Raw genomic sequence first — 25114 nt, 5'->3', positions numbered from 1 at the left:
AATCACTCTGAGAAATTATAACCTGTGGGCATACACATACTGTCTGAGTTTGGTGTTTTCAAAATGCGAATACAAAATGGACTTGAAGGAATGTGGAACGGAAATGGAATAGTGCGATGTATGAAGGACTGTGGACATTACAATCGAAGCAGCATATATATTTAAATGAAACATGGCAATCATTTTACTGCTGCAATTATGGGGATTTTGTGATTTTGCAAGGATTTTCTCTCTCCGTCAGTCTTGTAAATTGCAGCAGACGTACAAAAAAAACTCAGAGACAATATTGTTGCCTTCGTGTTTAATTTGAACCAATGATCAGTTGAATCTGGGTCGTGCAGTAAGTGTCTGACACAAAATGCCGTCTCTCTCTCAAACACAATGGAGCTGAGGATGGTGTCAGAAAATTAAAATCAGCCGTCCTCTGGTTCCTCTGTTTCTGGTCGATTTTTGGAGTGTGTGTACATGTGTGTAGGTGTGTTTGTGTGTATGTGTGTGTGCGTGTGAGCACGTTTGTGTCTGCGTCCGTGTGCCCATCTTCACTGTGCTTCCTGTCAGCCTGGCCCAGTTGACAGTATGTTTCCAGAGAGAAGAGCCAGTGGCCATAGCTTAATGTGATTACTGTCTTTGTGAGTGGGCCAGGCCAGGGGGGCAGCTGTGGTCCAGTGCTCCATGCAGCCTCAGCCTCCGACTGAGCCGTGAAGGATGAGCACACCATAGGTTTAAATGAGCTGCTGCCTTATGAAAGCCAGAGGAACAGTGCATTGCGTGCCTGCGTGTTTTCCCCGGTGTGTGTATCTCTGTGTTTAATGGTCTGATGGCTTCTCTCTCCACAGCCAAGGAGCTTGAAGAGGCCAAAGAGCTGCAGGAAGAGGAGCAGTCTAAGACAGGTCAGCCAAGGCACATCTGGAACAACCATCACCATATTTTTACACCATACACATAGAGGCTAATTACTCCTCATTACTCCTGCATACCCCATTCTAATTCAATTCAGAAATTGCCAAGAACGTACATGGAAGGGATTTCTGCTTCTTCCGGTGCAATATCTAAATGCAGTACTAATGTTTGAGCACCAAGCACGTTTTTCAGCACAGTAGTGAGATAATATGTATTATTGTGTCCTGAATAAATGTTTTAATTAGCAAGCAGAGCAAGTTCTGTGCTCTGAGTCAAGGCCATGGTGGATACCAGGCACAGGTCTGAACGACTCTCCCTCCAGCGATAATGTCTTTAAAGTTATTAATTTGACTCCTTCTTTAGTGTGGTTGAATTATTTAGCCTCCCTGTGAACGCCACAGTTAATACTATGTGATTTTAATAAGCTGAGAGATGAAGGAAGGTCTCTGGGCAGAGTGGAGGGAGACAATGGCTCCTTTTCCTAATGCATGTCTCATGAATGTTTCAAAGTGAACTCTGCAGCCATTGGAAGGGTCACCATACCTACAGCTGCCTTACTGGCTAGGAACAGGAAGATCTCCAAGACCCTCCACCTCAACCCACTGTTTTGTCCTGACCCCTCAACAACCCCCTCACCTTTCTCTTTTCCTCAAAAGCCACACCTGTGCGGGCGGTGGTGCACCATGCGTGCGGTGGTGGGCGTGAGCTGAAGAGGGGCTCAGCAGCTCATTCTTCTGTCGTCTGAGGTACCTCTTTAAAACACTCCAGACAGCGGCTTTGTTTTGCCATCTGGCTCCAATTGTGCTGACAAAGGGAGAGGTTCCTGTGTGAGACAAAGGAGCTGAAATGAAGCCCACTCTAATAAATGCAGGATGATGGGGGAGCTGCATTTGTGTGTTATCTTAATGAGCTGTCCGGAGGACAGCGTGCCTCCCTTTTCAAAGCCAGCCTGATTGGAACAATAACCAGTGATAACTGGGAGCCTGGACTCATCCTGGGCTTCTGCGTTTGGAAGGTGAGGCGTTCCCCTCACCGGTGTTAGAGCAGCTAGCTAGCAGGGTACCGCTTTACAAACAAGATGCTTGGCCTGAAATCCTTGATATGCTTGCAGCTGGAAGAGCCAACAACACCCATTCCCCCTCCTCTATTTCCACACACATACAGTACACACACACACACACACATTCCCCAACCCCCACCTCTTTTCTGAAATTAGTTTTGTAATCTCAGCGTGATGCGCAGTTTAGAGTTAGTTGCAGTAATCCCAGAGCAGCACACTGTTCGGAGTGGGCTGCAATCTCTCTCTTTGCACCACTAGCCCCTGTCTGTCTGTCTCTCTGCTCTGCTCTGCTCTCTCTGCATCCTGGGCTCTGTGGAGTTAGCCTAGGCCCTAGCAACAGGGCACTGGCAGAGTGTGCGTCGTCGTGACCCAGTTCTTTCATGAGGGAAGCATTGTCAGAAAGAGGCTGAGAGATGTGAAAATGGTCTCTGGTTTGTGAGGTGAATTAACCTTCCTACCTGGCTTGCTGAGACAAGGTGCTGTCAATTTAACCTTTTATTTTAACTAGGCAAGTCAGTTCAGAACAAATTCTTATTTACATTGACGGCCTACCGGGAAACAGTGGGTTAAACTGCCTTGTTCAGAGGCAGAACGAAAGATTTTTACCTTGTCAGCTCAGGGATTCGATTCAGCAACCTTTCGGTTCTGGCCCAACCCTCTAACCGCTAGTCTACCTGCCATCAAGGTTGAAGACAAGCTAATGTTATGCTCCATAATGCTGATACCATGGAGTGAGACCACGTCGCGCATCCTCCAAGGCAACAGCTGAAAGATGGATGACAGTTGCTTGAATCGCATTAGATCGTCAGGTGCAATAGCTCGTCAACCTAAATATCTTGATGATTTTAATACACTGCACAGGAAACGGCTAGGGCAGCTGCCTCAGACTCAGTCACATCACAGTTGGTGTATTCCCATAGCAGTGTTTGTAAGAGCCGCCACAATTCAGTGGGATAGCTGTTTAATCTCTTCAACCATGACAACCGTGAAAAGTAAAGTTCAACGACCACGTCACGAAAGGGAAAAGGCATGACCACGAGATTTCTAGAGAAACTCTCACATCTCCATCTCTCACGTTAGGCTTACATCTCCCTCCCTTTCCTCAGGGAACCAAGATTACACATTGCACATTGTTTTGTGTCCTTTTATGAAATAGTCATATTCCCATGACCATGGGTATTAGGAGAACGACAAAGTCATGAAAATGAAGCCCTGTATCCTATAACACACATCAGCTCAACCCTGGAGTCCAGCTGCAATCCTCACTGGTCTACTCAGTAATACTGATGAGGAGAAGGTGAGAGGAGTCTAGAGGAGAGCCAGCCCCCCCCTCTCTCCCCAGCCCCAGCCTCTCTCCCCAGCCCCACCCTCTCTCCCCAGCCCCACCCTCTCTCCCCAGCCCCAGCATCTCTCCCCAGCCCCAACCCCTGCCCCAGCCCCAGCATCTCTCCCCAGTCCCAACCTCTCGCCCCACCCTCTCCCCCAGCCCCAGCATCTCTCCCCCAACCCCTGCCCCAGCCCCAGCATCTCTCCCCAGTCCCAACCTCTCGCCCACCCTCCCCCAGCCCCAGCTTCTCTCCCCAGCCTAAGTCTCTCTCCCAAGTCCCAGCCTCTCTCCCCAGCCACTCTCCCCAGTCCCACCCTCTCTCCCCCAGCTCCAGCCTCTCTTCCCAGCCCCTCTCCCCCCCAACCTCTCTACCCAGCCCCAACCTCTCTACCCAGCTCACGCTTCTCTCCCAGACTAAGTCTCTCTCCCCAGCCCCAGCCTCTCTCCCCAGCTCACGCTTCTCTCCCCAGCCTAAGTCTCTCTCCCCAGCCCCAGCCTCTCTCCCCAGCTCACGCTTCTCTCCCAGCCTAAGTCTCTCTCCCCAGCCCCAGCCTCTCTCCCCAGCTCACGCTTCTCTCCCCAGACTAAGTCTCTCTCCCCAGCCCCAGCCTCTCTCCCCAGCTCACGCTTCTCTACCCAGCCTAAGTCTCTCTCCCCAGTCCCCACTTCTCTCCCTAGACACAGACCCAGCCTCTCTCCCCAGCCCCAGTCAAACCCGACAGGCCTCTCTTTAAACAGCCACTGCAGCCAGTGTAGTCTGTGGTGCTCCTCTTCTCATGTGCTGTCCCAGTGGTCACATATTACTGCTTAAATATATGTAAATACAGTCGTAATGATTCCTTCATTAGTGGATGTGGGCCACAGAAGAACTTCAGGAGAGCTAATTAACAGACGTCCCTGTGCTCTACGGCTAAGTGTTCCTCTGCATAACTTGTGTGCTTCTGCTTGTGTTCCTCACTGGTTTAATACAGTACAGTACACTACTTCCTCAAGAGGGTGCTTACTTCAACACTATCAACCTGCATCCTGGGAATAGGGTTTTGGTGTCAAAAGACGATTGCATCGGAATGAGGACTGTAATATTCTGTCCTACTTTCATGCATAATTGGGGCGACAGGTAGCCTAGTGGTTAGAGCGTTTGGGTTAGTACCCGAAAGGTTGCTGGATCAAATCTCTGAGCTGACAAAGTAAAAATCTGTCGTTCTGCCCCTGAACAAGGCAGTTGACCAACTGTTCCCAGGTAGGCAGTCATTGTAAATAAGAATTTGTTCTGAACTGACTTGCCTAGTTAAATAAAGATAAAATAATAATTTGTGGGTGGGACCTTTCCTATAATCAAAACACTTGAGAAGACCAGCACCTGACTCTGCTAATTGTGTCCCTATAGTGTTAGATTTTTCATTGGCTTTTCATATATTACCGTACTACTGGGCCAGCTCCTGTTAGGTAGTGTGTTGCTAGAGGATTTCCCTCTCTCCTCTTTGAACTATTAATGGTGTGTGTTTTGCATACTGAGCAGGGTTTGGCCTCTTCTCAAGGGTTATCTGTTGGTCCGGGAAGAGAAGGCCATTGTCACACTATGAGAGAGATAACGGAGGGATAGCTGCTCCTAAATCATGTGGAATAATGAGCGCTGTCAGACCTAATGAAAGCAGTCAGCAGCATTCTGCATCACAACAACATGGAGGCCCATTGAGGGCATGTAGCGCTGATCAGAATATTAGGGTAATATTAAAGTAATTTCATAGAGCGTGCTAGATCGGATGTGTCTTTGGGAGAAGAGGAGAGAGGTGTACAGTACATCAAGGGGCAGGGCTCTACATTAGTAAAGCAGGGTTTAGGGGACAGCAACAAGCATTAGAATTCACAAGAATTCCTGTCCACAGACGTCATCTGGCCCTTCCCTGTCATGTGACCCATACCCCTGCAGCCCAGTGAAGCGCCCATGGGGGGAGGCGACGTGTCGTCAATCCATCTCACTCCCCTGATCTGCCTCCCCTTAGTGTTCCAGAGTGTGCCACGCGTCGGTTCCACATGAGCACTCCGCTGCAGTGGCTAATTAAATAAAGCACTGTGCCCTCTGCTTCCTGTTAGCTTGGGCAAGGTTGGTGCACACATACACACAGGAGAGGAGAGGAGAGAGGGAGGGACGGTGGCCCGGGACGGGGGGGGGGTTAAAGAGAGAGACAACCGTTATATTGTAATCCCTCCTCATTCGTTCATTAGGGAGAGTCATGATAGGGTTGGCTAAATACTCTAAAGTAATGTGAGAGCCTCCAGAGTGGTCTGATGTTTTGGACCTATAACCCCACAGATAGGACTGTGGCGCTCATGACATTTTGTCTGCCGGTTATTGTCATGCAAAAGTCTGCTGGTCTCATGGTAATTGACCGCTAATTAACATAAACACTTTTACCATCTCCAGGCCTCCATGCATCCAAGCCACTGATGTGGCTCTTGGAACATCTTCATGAAAACAAATCTAAAATAAATTGAATATACACCATCACAATAAATCCGTTATTTAGGCAGGTCTAAAGAAACACTGTGAACAATTGGACTACTGTATGTTATCTGGCTAGCAGACAAGATATGCTGATAAGTCCTGTGCCATTATTTTATATTATATATTTTTATAGTAAGAATAATATAATTTCACTTAGCTGAATAAAATAGAAAGGATATTTTTCCCATTCCAGAGCGAGTGTGCGCATATGAAGTGGCTATGTTGAGCATAAAAGTGATTTGAAACAGGTCAGATACACTAGATTTAGAGTTATTTGGCAACTTTAGTTGTGAATGATACAAACCTTAGAATGTCTTAGAAATCAAATCAAATATGGCGCTGCATTATACGACTGACTATAGGCTATTGATGTTTGAGAAAGTAGCAAAGAAGGCTTGCGCTCTGTTCAGGTCATCCATATGCACTTTAACCTCTAGTGACTCCCCATCCCTCATGCGGGAGCGTAATCATCCACTGACACTAATTAGCATACCGCAACAGACATAAATATTCCTAATCATGAAAATCACAAGTGAAATATATTGAGACACAGCTTAGCCTTTTGTTAATCACCCTGTCATCTCAGATTTTCAAAATCTGCTTTACAGCAATCAAAAAGCAATCAAATTAAATCGTTTACCTTTGATGAGCTTCGGATGTTTTCACTCACGAGACTCCCAGTTAGATGGCCAATGTTCCTTTTTTCCAAAAAGATTATTTTTGTAGGCGAAATAGCTCCGTTTGTTCTTCACGTTTGGCTGAGAAATCGCCCGGAAATTGCAGTCACGAATGTCAGGATTTGGCCAGGGTTGTTCCGGTTTTTGGTCACTAGATGCCCCCATTGTGCCTTTTGACCTTTTGTTTTCCCTTGATCCCCATTATTATTTGCACCTGTGCCTCGTTTCCCCTGATTGTATTTAAACCCTTTGTTTTCCTCAGTCCTTTGCTCTGTGTATGTATGTTAGCACCCAGCCCTAGTATTCTGTGAACTCTTGTTGATCCCGGTGGACGCTCTTGTGGAATTCTGTTTTTTGTTCTTGTTTATTTATTTTTGAGTATCTTTTGAGGCTTTTTGTGCTATACCTACCACCTTGTGGATTTACCTTTTTTGTCTTGGAGGATTACCTTTGTTCTTGTGGAATTCCTTTTGAGGTTGTGGAGTTACATGTGTTCCTGAAGGACTTCATTTTTTACTACATTAAATATACCGTCTCAAGTACTGCTGTGTCTGCCTCATCTTCTGGGTTCTGCCGACTATTCGTGGCTCAGTTGGTTAAGTGACTGTTTCTCACTCCGGAGACCCGGGTTCGTAACCGGGTCCTGACAACGAAAACACAGATATTTTTTTTCAAATTAGCTCCATAATATCGACAGAAACATGGTAAACGTTGTTTATAATCAATCTTCAAGGTGTTTTTCAAATATCTATTCGATAATATATCCACCGGGACAATTGGTTTTTCAGTAGGACCGATTGGAATAATGGCTACCTCTGTATTTTACGCGAGAATCACTCTGGGAGCCATCAGGTGACCAGTTGCGCAATGTAGCCGCTTACGGGTATTCTTCAACGTAAATGCGTAAAACTACGTCACAATACTGTGGACACCTTGGGGAATACGGAGAAAAAGTAATCTGGTTGATAGCCCATTCACTGCTCAATAGGGACGCATTGGAACGCAGAGCTTTCAAAAGATGAGTCACTTCCGAATTAGATTTTTCTCAGGCTTTCGCCTGCAATATGAGTTCTGTTATACTCATAGACAATATTTTTACAGTTTTGGAAACTTTAGAGTGTTTTGTATCCTAAGCTGTCAATTATATGCATATTCTAGCATCTTGTCCTGACAAAATATCCCGTTTACTAGGGGAACGTTATTTTTCCAAAAATGAAAATACTGCCCCCTAGTCACAAAAGGTTTTAATAGCAAATGGAGGCCGTTTTCCCGCTGGTTCGTTTTTCAGGCTACTGTGGTAATTTCACTCCATGCATCAACACACTGTTTGAGGAGCATGCAGCCTCTCGCTGCGCGACAGGGGATATTCTGCCCAAACTCTGTATGCCATGCTCTCTCCAACCCTGTTCCTACAACTACCAAGTGTTTCATTTGGGAAACCTAGTGAAATCGGATCAGGAACATCGATAATAACATCTATTCACACCAAAACTTATTAAACTGTTGACAGCCCCTCTCTCTGCGTGATGGATAAAGGAATGAAGGAGAGCGAAGAGGAGGTGGAAATGCACGGTGGTGAGTTATTCTGTAGCTAAAAGTAAAGCCTATTAATTAGATATAAAAAATGCCCTATTACTATACAAATACAAATTCACTATAATTGTAGGCTAACTCTGTAAGCCGTCTTGCACAATCAATTAACCAACAGCGTCACCTAGGCCTGTACGTTCTCTCTCTGATTCATGGATAGAAAGATTGGTGCTTAGCATAAGGTAACTAGTTCATCCAGTATGCATAGTAATACTGTCCACACTCGAAGGCGATGACTAGAAACGGCACAATCATTCTTTTAATTCCGTTTTTTGGGGGGGCGGGGCTGGCTTCGGCTCACAGGCCTATGCGTATGCATAAACTCTAATATGCATATTGGTGTTTTGAATTAATCATCACCTTACAAAGCACTGCCCATTTAATTGTGTTAGGCTTTGAAACAACATCCACAATGACCATGTTTTCCACTCAGTTTCAACCTGTTGTTGAACTTCTTTCTTCAAATTGATCAATCACAGTGAGGTGATTGTGAGGTGAGGTTTTAAAAGCACGTTCTGTTTTGATTATGTGTTTGATGGGATTTTCTATTTAATTTGCATTAATGTCAGAGTGGTTAGAGGGACAATAGAGCCCTGAGTACCAGGCCATTAGCGACCTGATGGTCGTTAGCAAGGTGGGTACTACTAGTGCATGTCCAGAGTGCATAAAAGGAGATAAAAGGAGATTACCGTGACTCAACAGTCACATGGCTCATGTGTGGCGGTAATACAGGCACCACAACAGCCCTACCCACAGATTACAAAGAAGGTATGAAGGCTGGCTACATACATGTTCACATCCCATGCTACTGGGAACCACTTTCTGCTGCTAATAGCCAACAGTTCTACTGTACAATGTTGTATTGTTCTATCATCCTAATTGTCTTACTGGCATTACGAAGCTCATATTCCTCTGTTGTTCTGTCTTTCAGCCATGACCCCCCTGAAAAGCTAAAGACAAAAGAACACAGGTAAGAATCACATACGACGACGTCATTACACACCCTTCATGTGTGTGTCCGTGTGTGTGTGTGTGTGTTTGTGTGTGTGTGTGTCATATCAGGTTGTCTTTGCATTTCATTTCCCCCTCCAGCGATTGCAATGTATTTTCAGGAGGCAGTACGTGCTCTCGAGGCCCCAAGGTCTGCAGAGGCTGTGGGTAACTGCTTCTGTAATGAGCCTCAGGCTGCATTCATTCTGTGAAGGACAATCAGGAATTTGGGAAACGTCTTGATATTTTGATTCTCAAAATCACAGGGTCATTGGTTGCCATGACAAATGTATTTCTGTGCAATGTCATTAGAAGTGGGTTTTGAATATTCCAGCTCGTTCCTAACCCCCCTTAAAGCCCAATTAATGTGAAACGTGATTTTCCTCAATTATAGCATGTTATGATTTGATATTGAGATTGAGGCTACATTGGACCTATAACCATTGTAGCGATGCCTCATTAACCTGCCAGCACCAGGTGTGTTTGTGTGTCTCTGTGGGAGACGTGAGTGACACAAGAATACAGGAGGAGGTTAAAAATAGAAATGCTGGTTGTAAAGTGAGAAGCATCAACTTTCTCTCTCTCTCTGTCTCTCTCGTTCTCTCGCTCGTTCTCTCTCTCTCTCTCTCCCAGCCAGACAGACACGTAGGTGTTGATAATAGTCTCCGTGACCTCAACAAGTCAGCCTATTTATAACCTGTTTCTTACATTTTATTTGCTCCCTTTAGTGAATTCGACTATGCCAATCTTTTGCTCACGGTATTTATCTAACACGTTAAAAAGAAGTGAGAGGAATTTGACTGCTTAAATCATTTAGAGGGATGATGCTTGTCGGCTCAGCCCACCAACCTATAGTACAGTACACTACCTTCAGGGCTGGGGAGTAACTGATGATTACATGTAATCAGTTACATGTAATCTGATTACACACAAAAAACTGTTACTCTAAATAGTAATTAGATTATAGATACTTTTGAAAAACTAGATAATTACTTATTGGATTATGTTGAAATCCAGAAAGGATCTTGCGAAAATAAATAAAAATACATTATGACACCTTTCTGTTTTATGACATTCAATTCAGTATTGAGAAAAGACGCAAGTTTCATTTTTTTCTCTGACCACAAGCCAGAGACCACTATGAGGACACACCAAATGCGTTTTATGGACACTGTTTGTCTTCTTGTAATGTCTCTTAAGGGGAAAGTAATTCAAAAGTAACTGAAAGTAATCCGATTATACTACTGAGTTTGGGTAATCCAAAATATACTTTACTGATTACAATTTTGGACAGGTAAATAGTAACAGTAACGGATTACATTTAGAAAGTAACCTACCCAACCCTGCCATGTAGACATACACACTCCTCAAAAAGCAAGCCGCTAAATAGCTAGCTATCTAACTATTGGAGAAATATCTCTGATGTTCAGTTTATAGTATTCAGCTTGGTATCTGAAGAGGATGTACAGTATGGTTACCTACCATGCAGCTGTGTAACGACACTGTCTAGAGAGACTTATGGAGTGTCTGGATGGTGTGGTGTATTTCCTCTCTCAGAACAGAACAGCCCAGTGCAGTATACTCTCTGTCTATCTATCTGTCTGTCTGCCTGTCTCTCTGTAGTGAGGGTCAGGTGGACCATCCACAGATCACACCAGTAATGCAGTGGCAGACTGTGAGGCCTCATCCATCACCCAGTGACTGGAGCCTGGCCTGTGTGGCCCCTGGTCTGCTGCCTGTCTTTAGAGAGGGATGGGCTGGCCCATCGGCAGGCCAAGCATTGGGAGGATGTGTCAGGCTCCACCTCACTCCCCTGGTCCTACCCTTCCTGCCTAGGCCTGAAGGAGAGGACTGCCCAGGCCAGGAAGCCCAGCTTGGGTACCGTGTTCTGACTATTTTAGGAAAGCTTCACTAGCTGACAGAGGGAGGTTATGAATGCCAAGCACATTTTTGTTACAACAGCGTTTTCTGTGAAATCTATATTTTCCTCTTTCATTATGACGAGCATGTTTGATATTGCTCGTGGATATTTTTAGAGGCGTTTCAGAAGCGTTCCATCAATTTTGACCCAACTAAGATTGAACCTGTCACATTAAAGGAAGCAATGAATGCAGTGTGAGAGCTTCCTCTTTATTTTCCTTCCATCCATAAAATAGCTGGATTTCATAGGGCAGGTTTAGGGGTTCAAGACATGGATCTGTTAATAAGACGATGGGATAGTTTCCCTATAATTATATTCATCACAATTGGAGAATAATCACAAGGGCCAGCTGGAGTGAAGGAGCTGACACTGCATTTCAGCTGACACACGCTTTGTCAATGCACACATATTATGTTACTATGCAAATAATACAGATGTTTCTCTTGCTGTAAAAACGCAAAGCAAAGTTATTTGGTGTCAAGACAGTGATATCAATATCTTTATTGTGCGTATATGTCACGATCGTCGTATGAAGCAGGCCAAAATGCAGCGTGGTATCTGTTCATGACGATTTTTTTTTATAAAAGAAAGCACTGAACACTGAATACAAACTATACAAAAACAATAAACGAATAACGACCGTGAAGCTATAATGAGAACTGTGCTGACACAAGCAACTAACATAGACAATCACCCACAAACAGTGAAACCCAAACCCAAGTATGATTCTCAATCAGAGACAACTAAACATAGAAATCCCAAAATCATAGAAAAACAAACATAGACTGCCCACCTCAACTCACGCCCTGACCATACTAAATAACGACAAAACAAAGGAAATAAAGGTCAGAACGTGACAGTATATATACGGTCATAGTATGTTTTTATTCATACAGTGATTGGATCCAGTCAAAAAAATAATAATTGCTGAGAGGGCCAATGTCACACCCTGACCTTAGAGAGCTTTTTATGTCTCTATTTTGGGTTGGTCAGGGTGTGATTTCTGTGGGCATTCTATGTTTTGTTTTTCTATGTTTCTTTAGTTCTATGTTTTGGCCGGGTATGGTTCTCAATCAGGGACAGCTGTCTATCGTTGTCTCTGATTGGGAATCATAGTTAGGTTGCCCTTTTTCCCTCCTTTCAGTGTGGGTAGTTGACTTTTGTTAGTGGCACTATAGCCCTTTAAGCTTCACGGTTGTGTCTTCGTTTGTTGTTTTGTTGGCAACATTTTAAATAAAAGGAAAAGGTACGCTCACCACACTGCACTTTGGTCCACTTCTTACGATGCCCGTGACAGAACTTCCCACCACCAAAGGACCAAGCAGCGTGGCCAGGAGAGGCAGCCCAAAAAAAACTTTCGGGGGGGGCACACGGGACGGTCGGCGGAGCCGAGGATGGAACCAGAGCCAGTTGGGTGAAATTGGAGGGGAGCGAAGGGAGTGAAGCAGAGACAGTGAAGGAGTTGATGGGGAGATTGGAGGAGAGAGCTATTAGAGAGCTGCTGTGTTGGTGCATGAGGCACGACATTCGCCCTACGGAGCGTGTCCTCGGGTTGATGTCACCTGAGTCAGCTCTCCATACTCGTCCTGAGGTGCGTGCTAGCCGTCTGGTGAAGACTGTGCCAGCCCCACGCACCAGGCCTCCTGTGCGCCTCCCCAGCCCTGCACGTCTTGTGCCAGCTTGGCGCCCCAGACCTCCGGTGCGCCTCCACAGCCCGGTGAGTTCTGCGCCGGCTCTACGCGCGGTTTCCCCAGTTCACCAGCTCCCCGCACGTGCCGGGTTAAAGTGGGCATGCAGCCAAGAGGAGAGGTGCAAGTGCTAAGCACCAGAGCTCCAGTGCTCCCCCACAGCCCGGTTCGACCTGTGCCTGCGCTCTGGAGGTGCCGGGCTAGAGTGGGCATTCAGCCTGGAAGTGTGGTGCCAAGGCTACGCACCAGATCTCCAGTGTTCCCCCACAGCCCGGTCTATCCTGTGCATCCTTCACGGACCAGGCCTCCAGTAGGTCTCCCCAGCCTGGTCTATCCTGTGCCTCCTCCACGGACCAGGCCTCCAGTAGGTCTCCCCAGCCTGGTTCATCCCGTGCCTCCTCCACTGACCAGGCCTCCAGTAGATTTGAGTCCGGTGCCTGCTCCACGGCAAGGATGCCCAGTCCGGGGCCCGCAGCGAGGGTGCCCAGTCTGTTGCCTGCTCCACGGGCCAGTCCGGTGCCGGCTCCATGGGCGCCCAGTCCAGGGCCCGCAACGAGGGTGCTCAGTCTGGGGCGCACAGAGAGTGTCCCCAGTCCGGGGCCCGCAGAGAGTGTCCCCAGTCCGGGCCCGAAGAGAGGGTCCCCACACCAGAGGCGCCACCAAAGTGGGGTGAGCCAGAGGTGGAGCGGGGTCTATGTCCCGCACCAGAGCCACCACCGTGGATAGATGCCCACCCAGACCCTCCCCTATAGGTTCAGGTTCAGCCCTGTAAGCTTCACAGTTGTTTCTTTGTTTGTTGTTTTGTTGGCGACATTTTAAATAAAAGGAAAATGTACACTCACCACGCTGCACTTTGGTCCACTTCTTTCGACAGCCGTGACAGCCAACCATGATGACAGAGGGCGGAGGAACTTGTTTCCTCTAACTTCCCCAAATAAAGTAGAGGCACCAAGTCACTCTCAGTCCAAAATGGCACCCTATTTCCTATAGAATCCTATAAGCCCTGCTAAAAAGTAGTGCACTATATAGGGGATAGGGTGCCATTTGAGCCACTGTCTGTGAGGTTATCTGACATTACTACGCCCTGACCTTCACGTTCAGTCCTATCACTGTCGCAGGCTAATTTCCTGTAAACCATATTCTCCTGCTGAATCACCACCAATCAATTATTTTAATATTTCTGTGGCCATTTTTTTATAGATGATCTCATTTATGCAGAGTGCAGCATGTCTTATTAAATAACGTAAGTTCAGTGCATTTGATTATCTTGCTTTAGTGTCATGGGACATTTTTGTTTTCATAAAACCTTTTACCACCTTCTTGGTATATCTGTTTGTATGTGATTCATTATTATTTTCTATGCTTCATTCTTATATTTCATACAACAACTGCAGGCATTCACTCACCTTGCGTGTCCATACTGTGTTCACATCGAGAGCTGTTGCCATGGTTAGTAATTAGCCGTAGTGAGTGCTCCCTGAAACATTGAACAATGGTGAAGCATCTCCTGTAATTCCTCACAGAGGACTGTGTGTCCTTGAGGGAAGTGTCATTCATTGTGGAGACTCTCACCTTGTCTGCTAGTAGGCTTTTACCAGAAAATGCTAATAAACAGCCTGATTTGCGTTTGTTATCGGCTATAGCATGGTGAGATATGCAGTATAAACATGTACGTTTGACACAATTTAATGATCCATGTTAATCAGGAGGACATATCACTCCAAATGAGTCATGCATAGAGAACTTCAGAGTCCCATTGTACTGGGAGCTGCAGCACACATGCCCTGATATTATATCTGCCAATGGAAGGAGGATGAATTGTCAAGGCCAGACACAAAGCGAATAAAGGAAATCCTGTGAGTGTGAATGTGCGAGAGGCGGCAGGGTAGCCTAGTGGTTAGAGCGTTGGACTAGTAACCGAAAGGTTACAAGTTCGAATCCCCGAGCTGACAAGGTACAAACCTGTCGTTTGCCCCTGAACAGGCAGTTAACCCACTGTTCCTAGGCCGTCATTGAAAATAAGAATTTGTTCTTAACTGACTTGCCTAGTAAAATAAAGGTAAAATAAAAAAATAAAAAAATAAAAGAGAGACAGATATGGCCTAGTCATCCAGCAACAGCCAGTAGACTACCACAAATGAATTCCAATGAGAGAGCAGATATTAATACGTCTAATAGGACAGGCCCTATAGGTACAATTAGCTCTAGATAATGGCCCTCTCTACCTTCTTTTCTACTAGAGCTCTAAAATATTGATTTAATTCTCTCCTGTATATCTACTTAAACTCTGCACTGTCACTCTAAGAATCTATCTCATTGTTATGTTTTACAGTGTTGGCCAAGGGGCTTATTCTGTCTCTGTCCTGTTTTAGGGAGCAGAGATGACACATCACTTTGAGGAGCCGCACTCTTCTCTTTTTTATAAGAATGAGGAAGAGATAACGAGGCGAAGAAATAAAGTGAGATATAAAAATGGGAAATGGTTCCTGGAGCATTTCAAGTATAGCTGCTGTGCCGTGGCTCGTCGTTGAGAGTGAGAGAGACAGCGAGAGCAAGAGAGCTGGCGTGAGGTGAGGAATAAGCTTCGCTTGGCGTGTCGGTGTGACCTTTGGGTGTTTCTGGGGAGAGGGCAGGCGCCAGGCGGCGACACGGCTCCTCAGGTTACTGTTGTCTCAGCGCCGCGGCGAGGCTCGTCTGATGTTGATGATGTCAGACAGGACACTTACGCTGGGCTAGAGCTCTCCTGGGAGGTGTTGGCTATGGAATCACCCTCTCCGACTCGCTCTCCTCATCCTCACATCTGTGCATTATTTAGCTTATTGTCTCAGCCATTGATCAGGATAATGACTCTGCAAGCGTATAATACTGAAATGTACATTTCTCCAAGTGACAAGCACCAGATACCTGATGATGACCACTGAGGAAAAGCCAATAAAGAGATGTGCAGAAAACTGCATCATATTGATATTGGAGGATGGTCTAGGATGGATAGTTGTGCTGCTCAGAATATCACTGACTGCATAGTATTTTGTAGCTTTGCTTGGGGAGGATTGGCGCGGAGCCATACGCGTCAGAATAGTGGAGATAATAATGCAGTGAAAAATAAAATACAAGGACCAAAGTTGCTGGGCTGGCTGTACTTTTTTTTGGACCTTAATAGCGATTTTCATGACAAGAAACTCGTAATATCAGTGTGCAGTGGCAGGCAGCGGGAGTGTGGGGACTGAATCACTGATCAATGACAGCTAATGAACACGGCAGGAGTTCTGCTCTGTTTGCCTCTCGACAGAGAGCCCCGCTCCTCTGAGAGATATTTTTCTCCTATTTTGCACCAAAAAAAAATACAGGAGGCTTCATTGAAACCAACTGCCTCTGGGCTCAATTAACTAGCACAGATTACTCATAATGCAGATGAGGAGCCTGGGTATGTAATACACAGCATGGAGACCACTCACCTTCCCTCCTCCCTCACTACAACTCTATGCCTTGGGGCCCGGTGACAGTGCAGTGCGGTGGGCTGCGGTATGCATGCAGCGGCACATATATACATGACATATGGAGCGTCTCAGGTGATCTATGGATCCTGAAGGCTGTTTATCACTCCATCATGGTGACATGGTACTGAGTTGTGTGCAGTCAACACAACACAGAGCTCTGGTGTCACCTGGCTGTCAGCAACACTTAATATACTTGGCTCAGGGTCTCTGGTCGCTGCTGCTGTCCTGATGCCCCTGGCCTGACTGTCCAATCCCCCTTGCATTACATGGATGGAGAGATACTCCTCCAGAGCATTCATCATGTCCTCCATCACCCCCGCCAGGGCAGAGGGCCGGGAGCCTGGCACCTGCACTGTTGTCTCTTCTCTCATTGGCCACATGAGGTGTCCTACTGGGGTTGGGACTTGTATAGAGGCCTCCACTGGCATACAGTACACAGTAGCACACACCTTCAGACATTTTTACAGTTTTTACAAATGTCATCTCAAATATGAGCTGGTATAATTGTGTTGAAACACTGTTCTTTTAAATTGGTTAAATGAAATACATACTGCTAAACTATTGTCAGCAAATGGAAGGTGTGTGTTGAGAACATCAAGAGAATTACAGAAGGCAGAAATGTAAATAGAGTAGTTAGCATACCCAAATGGGAATAGCACAAATATGCTGGATTTGTAGACTGTGAGGCTGCGTTTACAGTCAGCCCAATTCTGATATTATTTCCACTAATTGGTCTTTTGACCAATCACATCAAATCTTTTCACATCAGATCTTTTTCCAGAGCTGATCTGACTGGTCAAAATACCAATTAGTGAGAAAAAAAATCAGAATTGGGTTGCCTGTGTAAATGCAGCCTAAGATATATTTTTATGTGAGTCAGTGTTATAAATCTCAGGGAGAAAATACATGGCTCCAAATGAAAGGCGTCAGAGCTGAAAGATGTGTATCACTGTGTTGACAAACTGGGCTTAGTGCCTCAATACTGTAGAACTATATTTCATAATGAGAATCTATTCTAGAACTGAGGACTAACGATTTACAAGAAATCAAGGGCATAACATTTTTTGCCATTAAATGCCCCCTGAATTCCAGTTCTAGAAAGTTTCAAAGGGATCACCTTCCTCAACCTAGACACTATGATTGTTTAAATGAATGAGCTCTCATGAATTCTGTCAATCAGCCACAGTGATGACAGTGCAATTAATGATTATTTGACCCGACACAGGCTTAAATGGAAATCGTAAAATGGAAATCGTAATACAATCTCTGTCTTTCCATTGGTGTAAATATCTGGAATGACCTGTGTTAATTAAAGATAAAATCCTAGATGAGGGCGGTAGACGTGTCTGTCAGAGAGTGAGCTTCTGTCTGTATCTGTGCAGTGATGTGGATAACATATTAGATGAGAGTGAGCAGAGTGACCAGCCAGCAGCAGACCAGCAGCTACAGAACAGTATAGTAGCCTCAAAAATTCACTAACATTGATTCGCCGCCAATTACTAGCTACACAGGATCCATGGACAAGGCTCACTATATACTACATTTTTAACGAAGGAACATGTTTTGAAAACCTTGTAATTACACTAAAGCAATGTGAGCAGACCATTAAATTACATGGCTGGAGAGACAATTTTGGAACATAGAAATGGGTCAGATTTAATTGTAGAGCTCCTAGTTAGTCCCCAGAACACCGACAGGTCCACTCAGCAGCCATCAGTCCACTGAGTGGGAATGGGATGATGACATGAAAGTGACCTCATTACTCCACCACAGACCAAATCAATAAACCATAACAGCCCATGGTCCCTTCTGATGTCACCACAGACGCACAGCTTGATATTCATCATACAGATGATGATTATAACACTGAGGAAGAAAGGGACGAATGGTTTGCATGCTGCTTTGCCAGGCGGCCAGGTTTCCCAGTGTAAACACAGAGCGATCTGCGACTCTTTTCTTTCTCCCTCTCCTCTCTCTTCTTCTGACTCTGAATCACTCCGCCTTTGGGGCTTACCACAGGAGTCTCTTCAAACAAGGCTTTGTACTGGAGTGTAGAATCAAGATTAATGCACTTCCACAGCTCTGTGCTGCTCTAGGGGAAAGAATCCTGATAATTAACACCAGGGGGGGCTTGGAGGAAATTGGAGGGGGGAAATCACACAACATAATAAAAATACGGGGAAAGGCACATATGACGTCTATTTGGCGTGTGTGCGATGTGTGAGGCTGCGTTGAGGTGACAGTCAGTGAAGCTGTGACTGTGACGTCTTGGAGGTTATGTATGACGGAACGGTTTACTCTGAGCATTGTTTATCATTGTCATGTCTGTAATATTTCATTGTGGTGTGCTTACCACCAGCAGTGTTACAATGCATAAACCACATGCATTTAGACAAATTAGACAAATGTATACAAAGTATACAAATGAAGTGTTCCAATCCATCTTTATAAGGACACTGTGTATTTCATAATGCCTTATGGACAACCTGTCTTACCTTGACCGTTGTAAGATCTCTCCAAAGCTGCATATTGACTTCTGGAAACGTCTGTGTTGATGTCAGCATCCCCCAGCTGGAGTTGTTCTCTGATAATGACTCAGATTGTTGTCATTTACGTCAATGTCTGAAAACAGCGTGCCCGTGGCTCCCTGTACAGGGTTCTCCAAATATATAAATAAGTGGTGGAAGGTTACCAAGGAAGAGAATGAAATATGGCACTTCCATTTCAATGCAAATGAGGACTGAAATGAGTGCAGTGTGGATTTACAGTGGTTCATTAGAATGGACCCGGCACGCTGCTGCTTTAAGTGAACAGTCTCCTATAGCCTGAGTAAATTAGTGTGCAATCCCCTGCACTGGCTGTAAATGAAACTGTCCGTCAGCATGCAGCGTCTCAACCTGCTAAGAAGAAGTGGGATAGGATGGTTCTGTCCTCCTGATGTCTGTCTGCTGGAGCTCTTGGATAGAGAGAAAGTTTTCTTCAAGTTTGGATAGTCTGTGTTAACTTCCCAGTCTATTCAGTCAGGAGTCTGACGTGAAGATATGAGAGTTTTTTAGTGTATGCTCGTATCGCATGTACAGCCAAACAATCTCTATAGCCTTTGGTAAAGGTCTGGGGTGGTCTTTCATTTCTGAAATTCATTTCAGGATGCTGCTGTCCTGGACTCAATAAGAATGACCCCCTGTTTGAACACACACATCATGCATTTCCAAAGGGGGAATATCTAAAAGTAGATTTGAATCCGATGAGAACATGCAGGTGTGAAAATATTGTATTGTGTTCATTTTTATGATGGATTAGGAGGCAAGCTGCACTGCCCTCTGAGAGGAGGCAATCTGCACTGCCCTCTGAGAGGAGGCAATCTGCACTGCCCTCTGAGAGGAGGCAAGCTGCACTGCCCTCTGAGAGGAGGCAAGCTGCACTGCCCTCTGAGAGGAGGCAATCTGCACTGCCCTCTGAGAGGAGGCAAGCTGCACTACCCTCTGAGAGGAGGCAAGCTGCACTGCCCTCTGAGAGGAGGCAAGCTGCACTGCCCTCTGAGAGGAGGCAAGCTGCACTGCCCTCTGAGAGGAGGCAAGCTGCACTACCCTCTGAGAGGAGGCAAGCTGCACTACCCTCTGAGAGGAGGCAAGCTGCACTACCCTCTGAGAGGAGGCAAGCTGCACTGCCCTCTGAGAGGAGGCAAGCTGCACTGCCCTCTGAGAGGAGGCAAGCTGCACTGCCCTCTGAGAGGAGGCAAGCTGCACTGCCCTCTGAGAGGAGGCAAGCTGCACTGCCCTCTGAGAGGAGGCAAGCTGCACTGCCCTCTGAGAGGAGGCAAGGAAAGTGGGAACTGGAGTGAGTTTTCAAATGGAGAGCTGCTGTTTAATATATATGCATATCCAGAGCCACCAAGTTTACAGAGACCTCTAGGAAACTGGCAGGACTCAGATGTCAACAGTCTGACTTCTTTTGACTTGTATAATTCATCAAGTCGTCTCTGTTGTTTTATTTACAGTTTCGCCACTTCATAGAGATATATCACGTGCCACAGATACAGTCAGGGGAAAATATGTAATGATTAAGAAGTGATAGAGACGTTTCCAAACAGTGGCAGCAGCCATTTTTCCAGCCAAAGTGACCAAGACAGCATACACTACAAGCGTAAGAGTATTACATCTGCTGATGGTCTGCAATCTCAGTCCTTCCAGACAGATCAGAATCAAAAGGAGCTTTATAAGCATGACAGGTTTAGACAGGAAGTAGAGATGAGGCCTTTCTGGAACAAAGAGCATGTAGGCTACTGCAAAATGTCATAATGCATTAAGTATTCCTCTTCCTCAAACTTTTTTATATATATATATATATATATATATATATATATTTTCCTTTCATGTACATCTTTAAATTATAATTTTACTGAAAAATTTAAACAAATTATAATTTTTTAGAAATCTTTTCTTTTCAATTGGAAATCCAGAGCGGTATGTTTCAGGTAGTTCTGGGTAATCCACTCTAATTACATATCTAAACTGAACCTCTGCGGGTTATACCCTGCTATATTGCTTTTTAAAATCTGAAACTAGGAGAGCTTCACGTGTGACATTATTTTATTTATTTATCCTTTATTTAGCTAGGCAAGTCAGTTATGAACAAATACTTATTTACAATGACAGCCTAGGAACAGTGGGTCAACTACCTTGTTCAGGGGCAGAACGACAGATTTTTACCTTGTCAGCTCGGGGTTTCAATCTAGCAACCTTTCGGTTACTGGCCCAACGCTCTAACCGCTAGGCTACCTGCCGCCCCATTATAAACCCTGTGTGTCTTGAGTTAATTCTCGAACCAGTTTAATCATTCAGGGAGAGCAGTTTAATTTGCTGTGGTAGCATTAGCAGTGGTGTGGAGGGGTCTATTGGGACCGGAGTGGGTAAACTACATTAAAAGTTTAGAAGAGTTACCTGTAATATGGAAAACAGGTCAAGTGGATGAAGACTGGGATGTTGCAGTCATCAAAAGGAACAAACCGTAATATTGTCCTGTTGGAATAAGAAAGTGTCTCGGTAATGTTTTCTCTCCACAGCACAAATCCCTATAAGGTTTTGGTCTGACAACCTCCCTCTCTCTAACACAATATTTTTTACTTTTTTTTTTCAGCAGTGAGGAGGCAGACGGTGAGACAGCGATGAGTCTTATATTTAATCCCACTACACCTATCCATCAACGGAGAGACTGGTTCCACTGTCTCCTACCCACACAGTTTCCAGTCCGTACTGAGCTGACAATGAGTCCATCATACCCATCCCTACAGGACCACTTCCTCCTGGGCTTCCAAAAAGACATAAACCCATCATATCCTATTACAGCACTCTACATTTCCCTTCCCCTGCTACTCCTTCAATTAACAAAGTATATGAACGCGGGTGTGGAGTCGTATTAATTTCTATGCAATAGGCTAAAGAGAAGCTCCACATGAAGGCCATTGGATTTGACAGGCTCCCTGTCTCGAACCTGGACAACATTTTCTCTTCACTATGTATCGAGGTAGGAAGTTTGAGAGGCCCAGAATCTCATTTCTAATAGGAAGTGAACAGCTTAAGAGATGACCAAGCTGAGGCTGCCATCAGCGTCTCCCTAGCTGCCTACCTGCCAGAGACAGAGTGTAGCTGTGTAACTCTCCATTTACTCCTCGACTCACTAATTAATGGTTGCCCGTGGAGTAACTTGTACCTGTCAGTGTCTACCACTCTCGTATATTCAATAACTTGGGGGAATTGAAATTGAATGCCAGCTAAGCTCGAACAAACTGCAAATGGTGCATGGGATACACCCTGGTTCTCTCACTGACCTGACAGCAGCCTTATATGTAAGGTTTTTAATGAACATGGACTCTTCTCAGCTACTCTTGACTGCCAAGGTGGAATGTTTTATGAATTCAAGATGGAGGGTGGGTGGGTGATTGTATAAGTTCTGTTACAGTATACAGGTACTCGAGCAGGTCCTTGTGCCAAATGTCAATGTGTGTATGAATGCCAAAGCCGTCCATAAAAGAACCCAGTGCTGATTCGCATTAAAGAGACATGGTGAAAATGTTCCCGAGCGGTCACTGGTAATTATTGCGTCCATTTCCAGGGCCACTGCATGTGTGTTCATGGAGAACAAGGTCCACTCTATTACACATATCTCCTTACCCATGGGATTAGCCACACTGCTCACAATTCATACCTCCACTTCTCCATTAGAGCTGATTTATCTGTAGACTACACTCCTCTACATAATGAGGAAAACAAGAATAATGGTGAAAAGTAATACAAATCTTTCATTTACATGTGGATCTAGCCGGACGTGTTAAATTGCCAGTTACGCTCTCACGTTCTTAGGGACTTGCAGATGCTTATTCATCCCAAACATCTTAGTTGTTTGAATAATGAATTTCCTCCAGGAGTATTTGCTACTGCCGTGTGTGAAATAAGTGGCTGCGGTTGGGCTGGTGGAACAGACAGGCTGGCTGTCTCTGAGAGGTAGGAAAGGAAGGGTTACCCCCCCCAACCCATCACTATTCCTTCTAAGCTGGATGAAGCTGTTGATCAAACCGAAGGCTGTGCTTCCAAATCCACATCTCTCTCTCGCTCTCTGTACAGTAGCCCTTGACCTTGCCATGTGTCCTCATGGCCCAGACACCCGCTTGAAATTAAATTACAGATTAGTGGCTTCAGCTCCTTGGAAGGGTTTATTTGGTTGCCCCCTCTCTGTGTCACTCTCATTCTCACATTCAGGAGCAGGGAGGAAATGTCATGGGATTTAAGAAAGAAAATTCCAGCCTTGAAACAGTTTCTACTTCAAAGTCTATACTATGTTGCCTGGCCTCCCTAAATTCAGGATGTCTGCAAGGAGTTCTAAATCTTACAGGTGAGGAATAGGGGGCAGATGGCATGTGGTGATTACTGTGCTAGATTGAGTAACGAACAGGGGAAACGGAAACCAAACTCATACATTTTTATTTATTTATTTCATACAAACGTCTTCAGACTTCAATGTCTCTGTAAGTTTGGCCTTCTCCCATCAATTCCATCAAGCTGAGTTGGAGCATGAACTCTTCACCAGACTCAATGACTGGTCCTGTCACTGAGTGCTTCTTTAGACACTGTTGTTGCACCTTGAGATTGAAAAATCATTCTAGCGAGACAAGTGGACCAAACGCCGAGCCCTCATTCATTTGGAAGACTGTCACACATAGCACAATGCTGTAATTTCAAATCACTTTCACTTCCACTCGGTAGGTTCTGTGATTTTTGGCAAATCAGAATGGCTTGTTAGCCCTATAAATTATCCACTTCCCTTCATATTGATGTAGATTCCCAGTCACTCCTCAAGTATATAACTCATCATGTCAGAGTCTGGCCTCTTTTCATTGGGAAGTAGGTTTCTTTGAATGTGCCAACAGAGAAGCTACCCCACAGGGCAAACACTGGTTGAATCAACGTTGTTTCCATGTCATTTCAACCTAAAAAAAAAATCCATCTGATGACGTTGAATCAACGTGGAAAACGAATTAGATTTGCAAAAAGTCATCACATAACCCAATTCTTTACCTAAATATAATGACATTTTTTGTTGTTGTTGATTTCACACTGAATTCCCGTTAGTTAACAACTCAACTCAAAGTTAGACATTGAACGGATGTCTGTGCCCAGTGGGTACTGTACTGTAGAGACACTTTCAAATCAACATTCCTCACTGTAAACATATTTGCATTAAATGCTTTTCTAGTCCGGAGTCTGTAGCCAGATTTTTTTGTTCTATTGTGTTGTTTGGAATAAGTGGAAAGTTAACCTGAATGTCACAGTTTGTTGAGCAATGGAGAAAAACTCACTGCCGACATTTGAAACTGTATAGTTCTCCTCTCACCAGGGGGATTGAGTTGTGTATTTAGTATGGAGAAAGAAAGCAATCAATAAAACAGCTGTTGGTAACCAAGGGACGAGAGAAGTGTCTTTGAAACTTTAGCACATGGTGCTTAAAAAGCGCAATATAGTCAATAATAGATGAAGAACTACTGGTAGCAGCCATGCTCCAGGGTGTTATACCCACCGCTAGACAGAGAAAAACACCCCATTCAACTATTTGTGAAGATTCATTTCCAAAAGCCAATCTTGACTATCCAGTCATAGTTTTTGAACTGACTTAATAGTTATGATTTAATTTGATTTGATACTTTTGATTTTCTGGGTAATTATTCATGACAGAGAGGCACATTTATTAAAACGTTGTAATGGGAATTTAAAAGGGAAAACAGTACCCGTCAACATCCTTTGGACCTCTACATTTTTTAGGACATAAGTAAACATGGAGAAAACGGTCAGGATTGTCAAGACATTGACAGATCTGAGGAAGAGATGGGCAAAAATACCGAATCGAACACGCTGCTCATCAATCAAAACATGAAAACAAGGTTTCAAAGCACGTTTATGTCGCAACGCTTCCCCCTGAATTGTACTGTCAGAGTAGATCAATGTTGTCATTTGAAAGGTGATCAGGTCACACAAGGGAGAGATTGGTAGTCCACAGTTGACCAAATGCTCACAGAGAAGAGAGGCTTCCATTTTCAAAAGGGAAAGTTTGTTCTTTCATAGTGTTTTACCTCCGGGACGGTATATCTTGAAGGACAAAACAGTTTCAATAGAGGCTCAGATAAATATTCCTCATCAGTATGTAATCATGCTGGGAAGGAATTTTTTTTGAAAGCACCTGTGAATCGCTAACACTACTCTGTTCCCCTCTGAATGGTAAGCAGGCTTACTGGACGTGTACTGTTGACACGAGGCTTTACAGAAGACAGATGACAGAGCCTCGCTTTTGGAGGACAGGGATGGAAGGAAGAAGTGGCACAGAGATTACAATTATAAAAAGAGGCAAAACTGCCATTATTTAATTTGATTTGGCATTTTGATCTGAGAGTATTGTGAAATGCAGCATTTG

At 44.8% G+C, this 25114-nt stretch overlaps 1 protein-coding gene across 3 annotated transcripts in view; it reads left to right on the top strand.

The window, feature by feature from the left end:
• LOC115112186 (CD276 antigen-like) overlaps positions 1-22229 on the top strand; it is a 79682-nt gene extending 57453 nt beyond the window's left edge. The window contains exons 6-8 of one of the 3 annotated variants that reach the window (XM_029639050.2): positions 837-890; positions 8992-9030; positions 21296-22229. In XM_029639050.2, the coding sequence (XP_029494910.1) occupies positions 837-890; positions 8992-9014 (77 nt within the window). In that variant the 3' untranslated portion in view covers positions 9015-9030; positions 21296-22229. Of the gene's footprint in view, positions 1-836; positions 891-8991; positions 9031-15031; positions 15912-21292 lie in introns of those variants that run through there. The other 2 variants (XM_029639049.2, XM_029639051.2) reach the window with 2 other exon arrangements.
• Positions 22230-25114: the final 2885 nt, after the last annotated feature.

This window comes from Oncorhynchus nerka, linkage group LG27 (genome assembly GCF_034236695.1).
Source record: "Oncorhynchus nerka isolate Pitt River linkage group LG27, Oner_Uvic_2.0, whole genome shotgun sequence".
NCBI classification, from domain to species: domain Eukaryota; kingdom Metazoa; phylum Chordata; class Actinopteri; order Salmoniformes; family Salmonidae; genus Oncorhynchus; species Oncorhynchus nerka.
The sequence above is the reverse complement of the archived record's forward strand: the minus strand, read 5'-3'. Positions and strand labels throughout refer to the sequence as shown.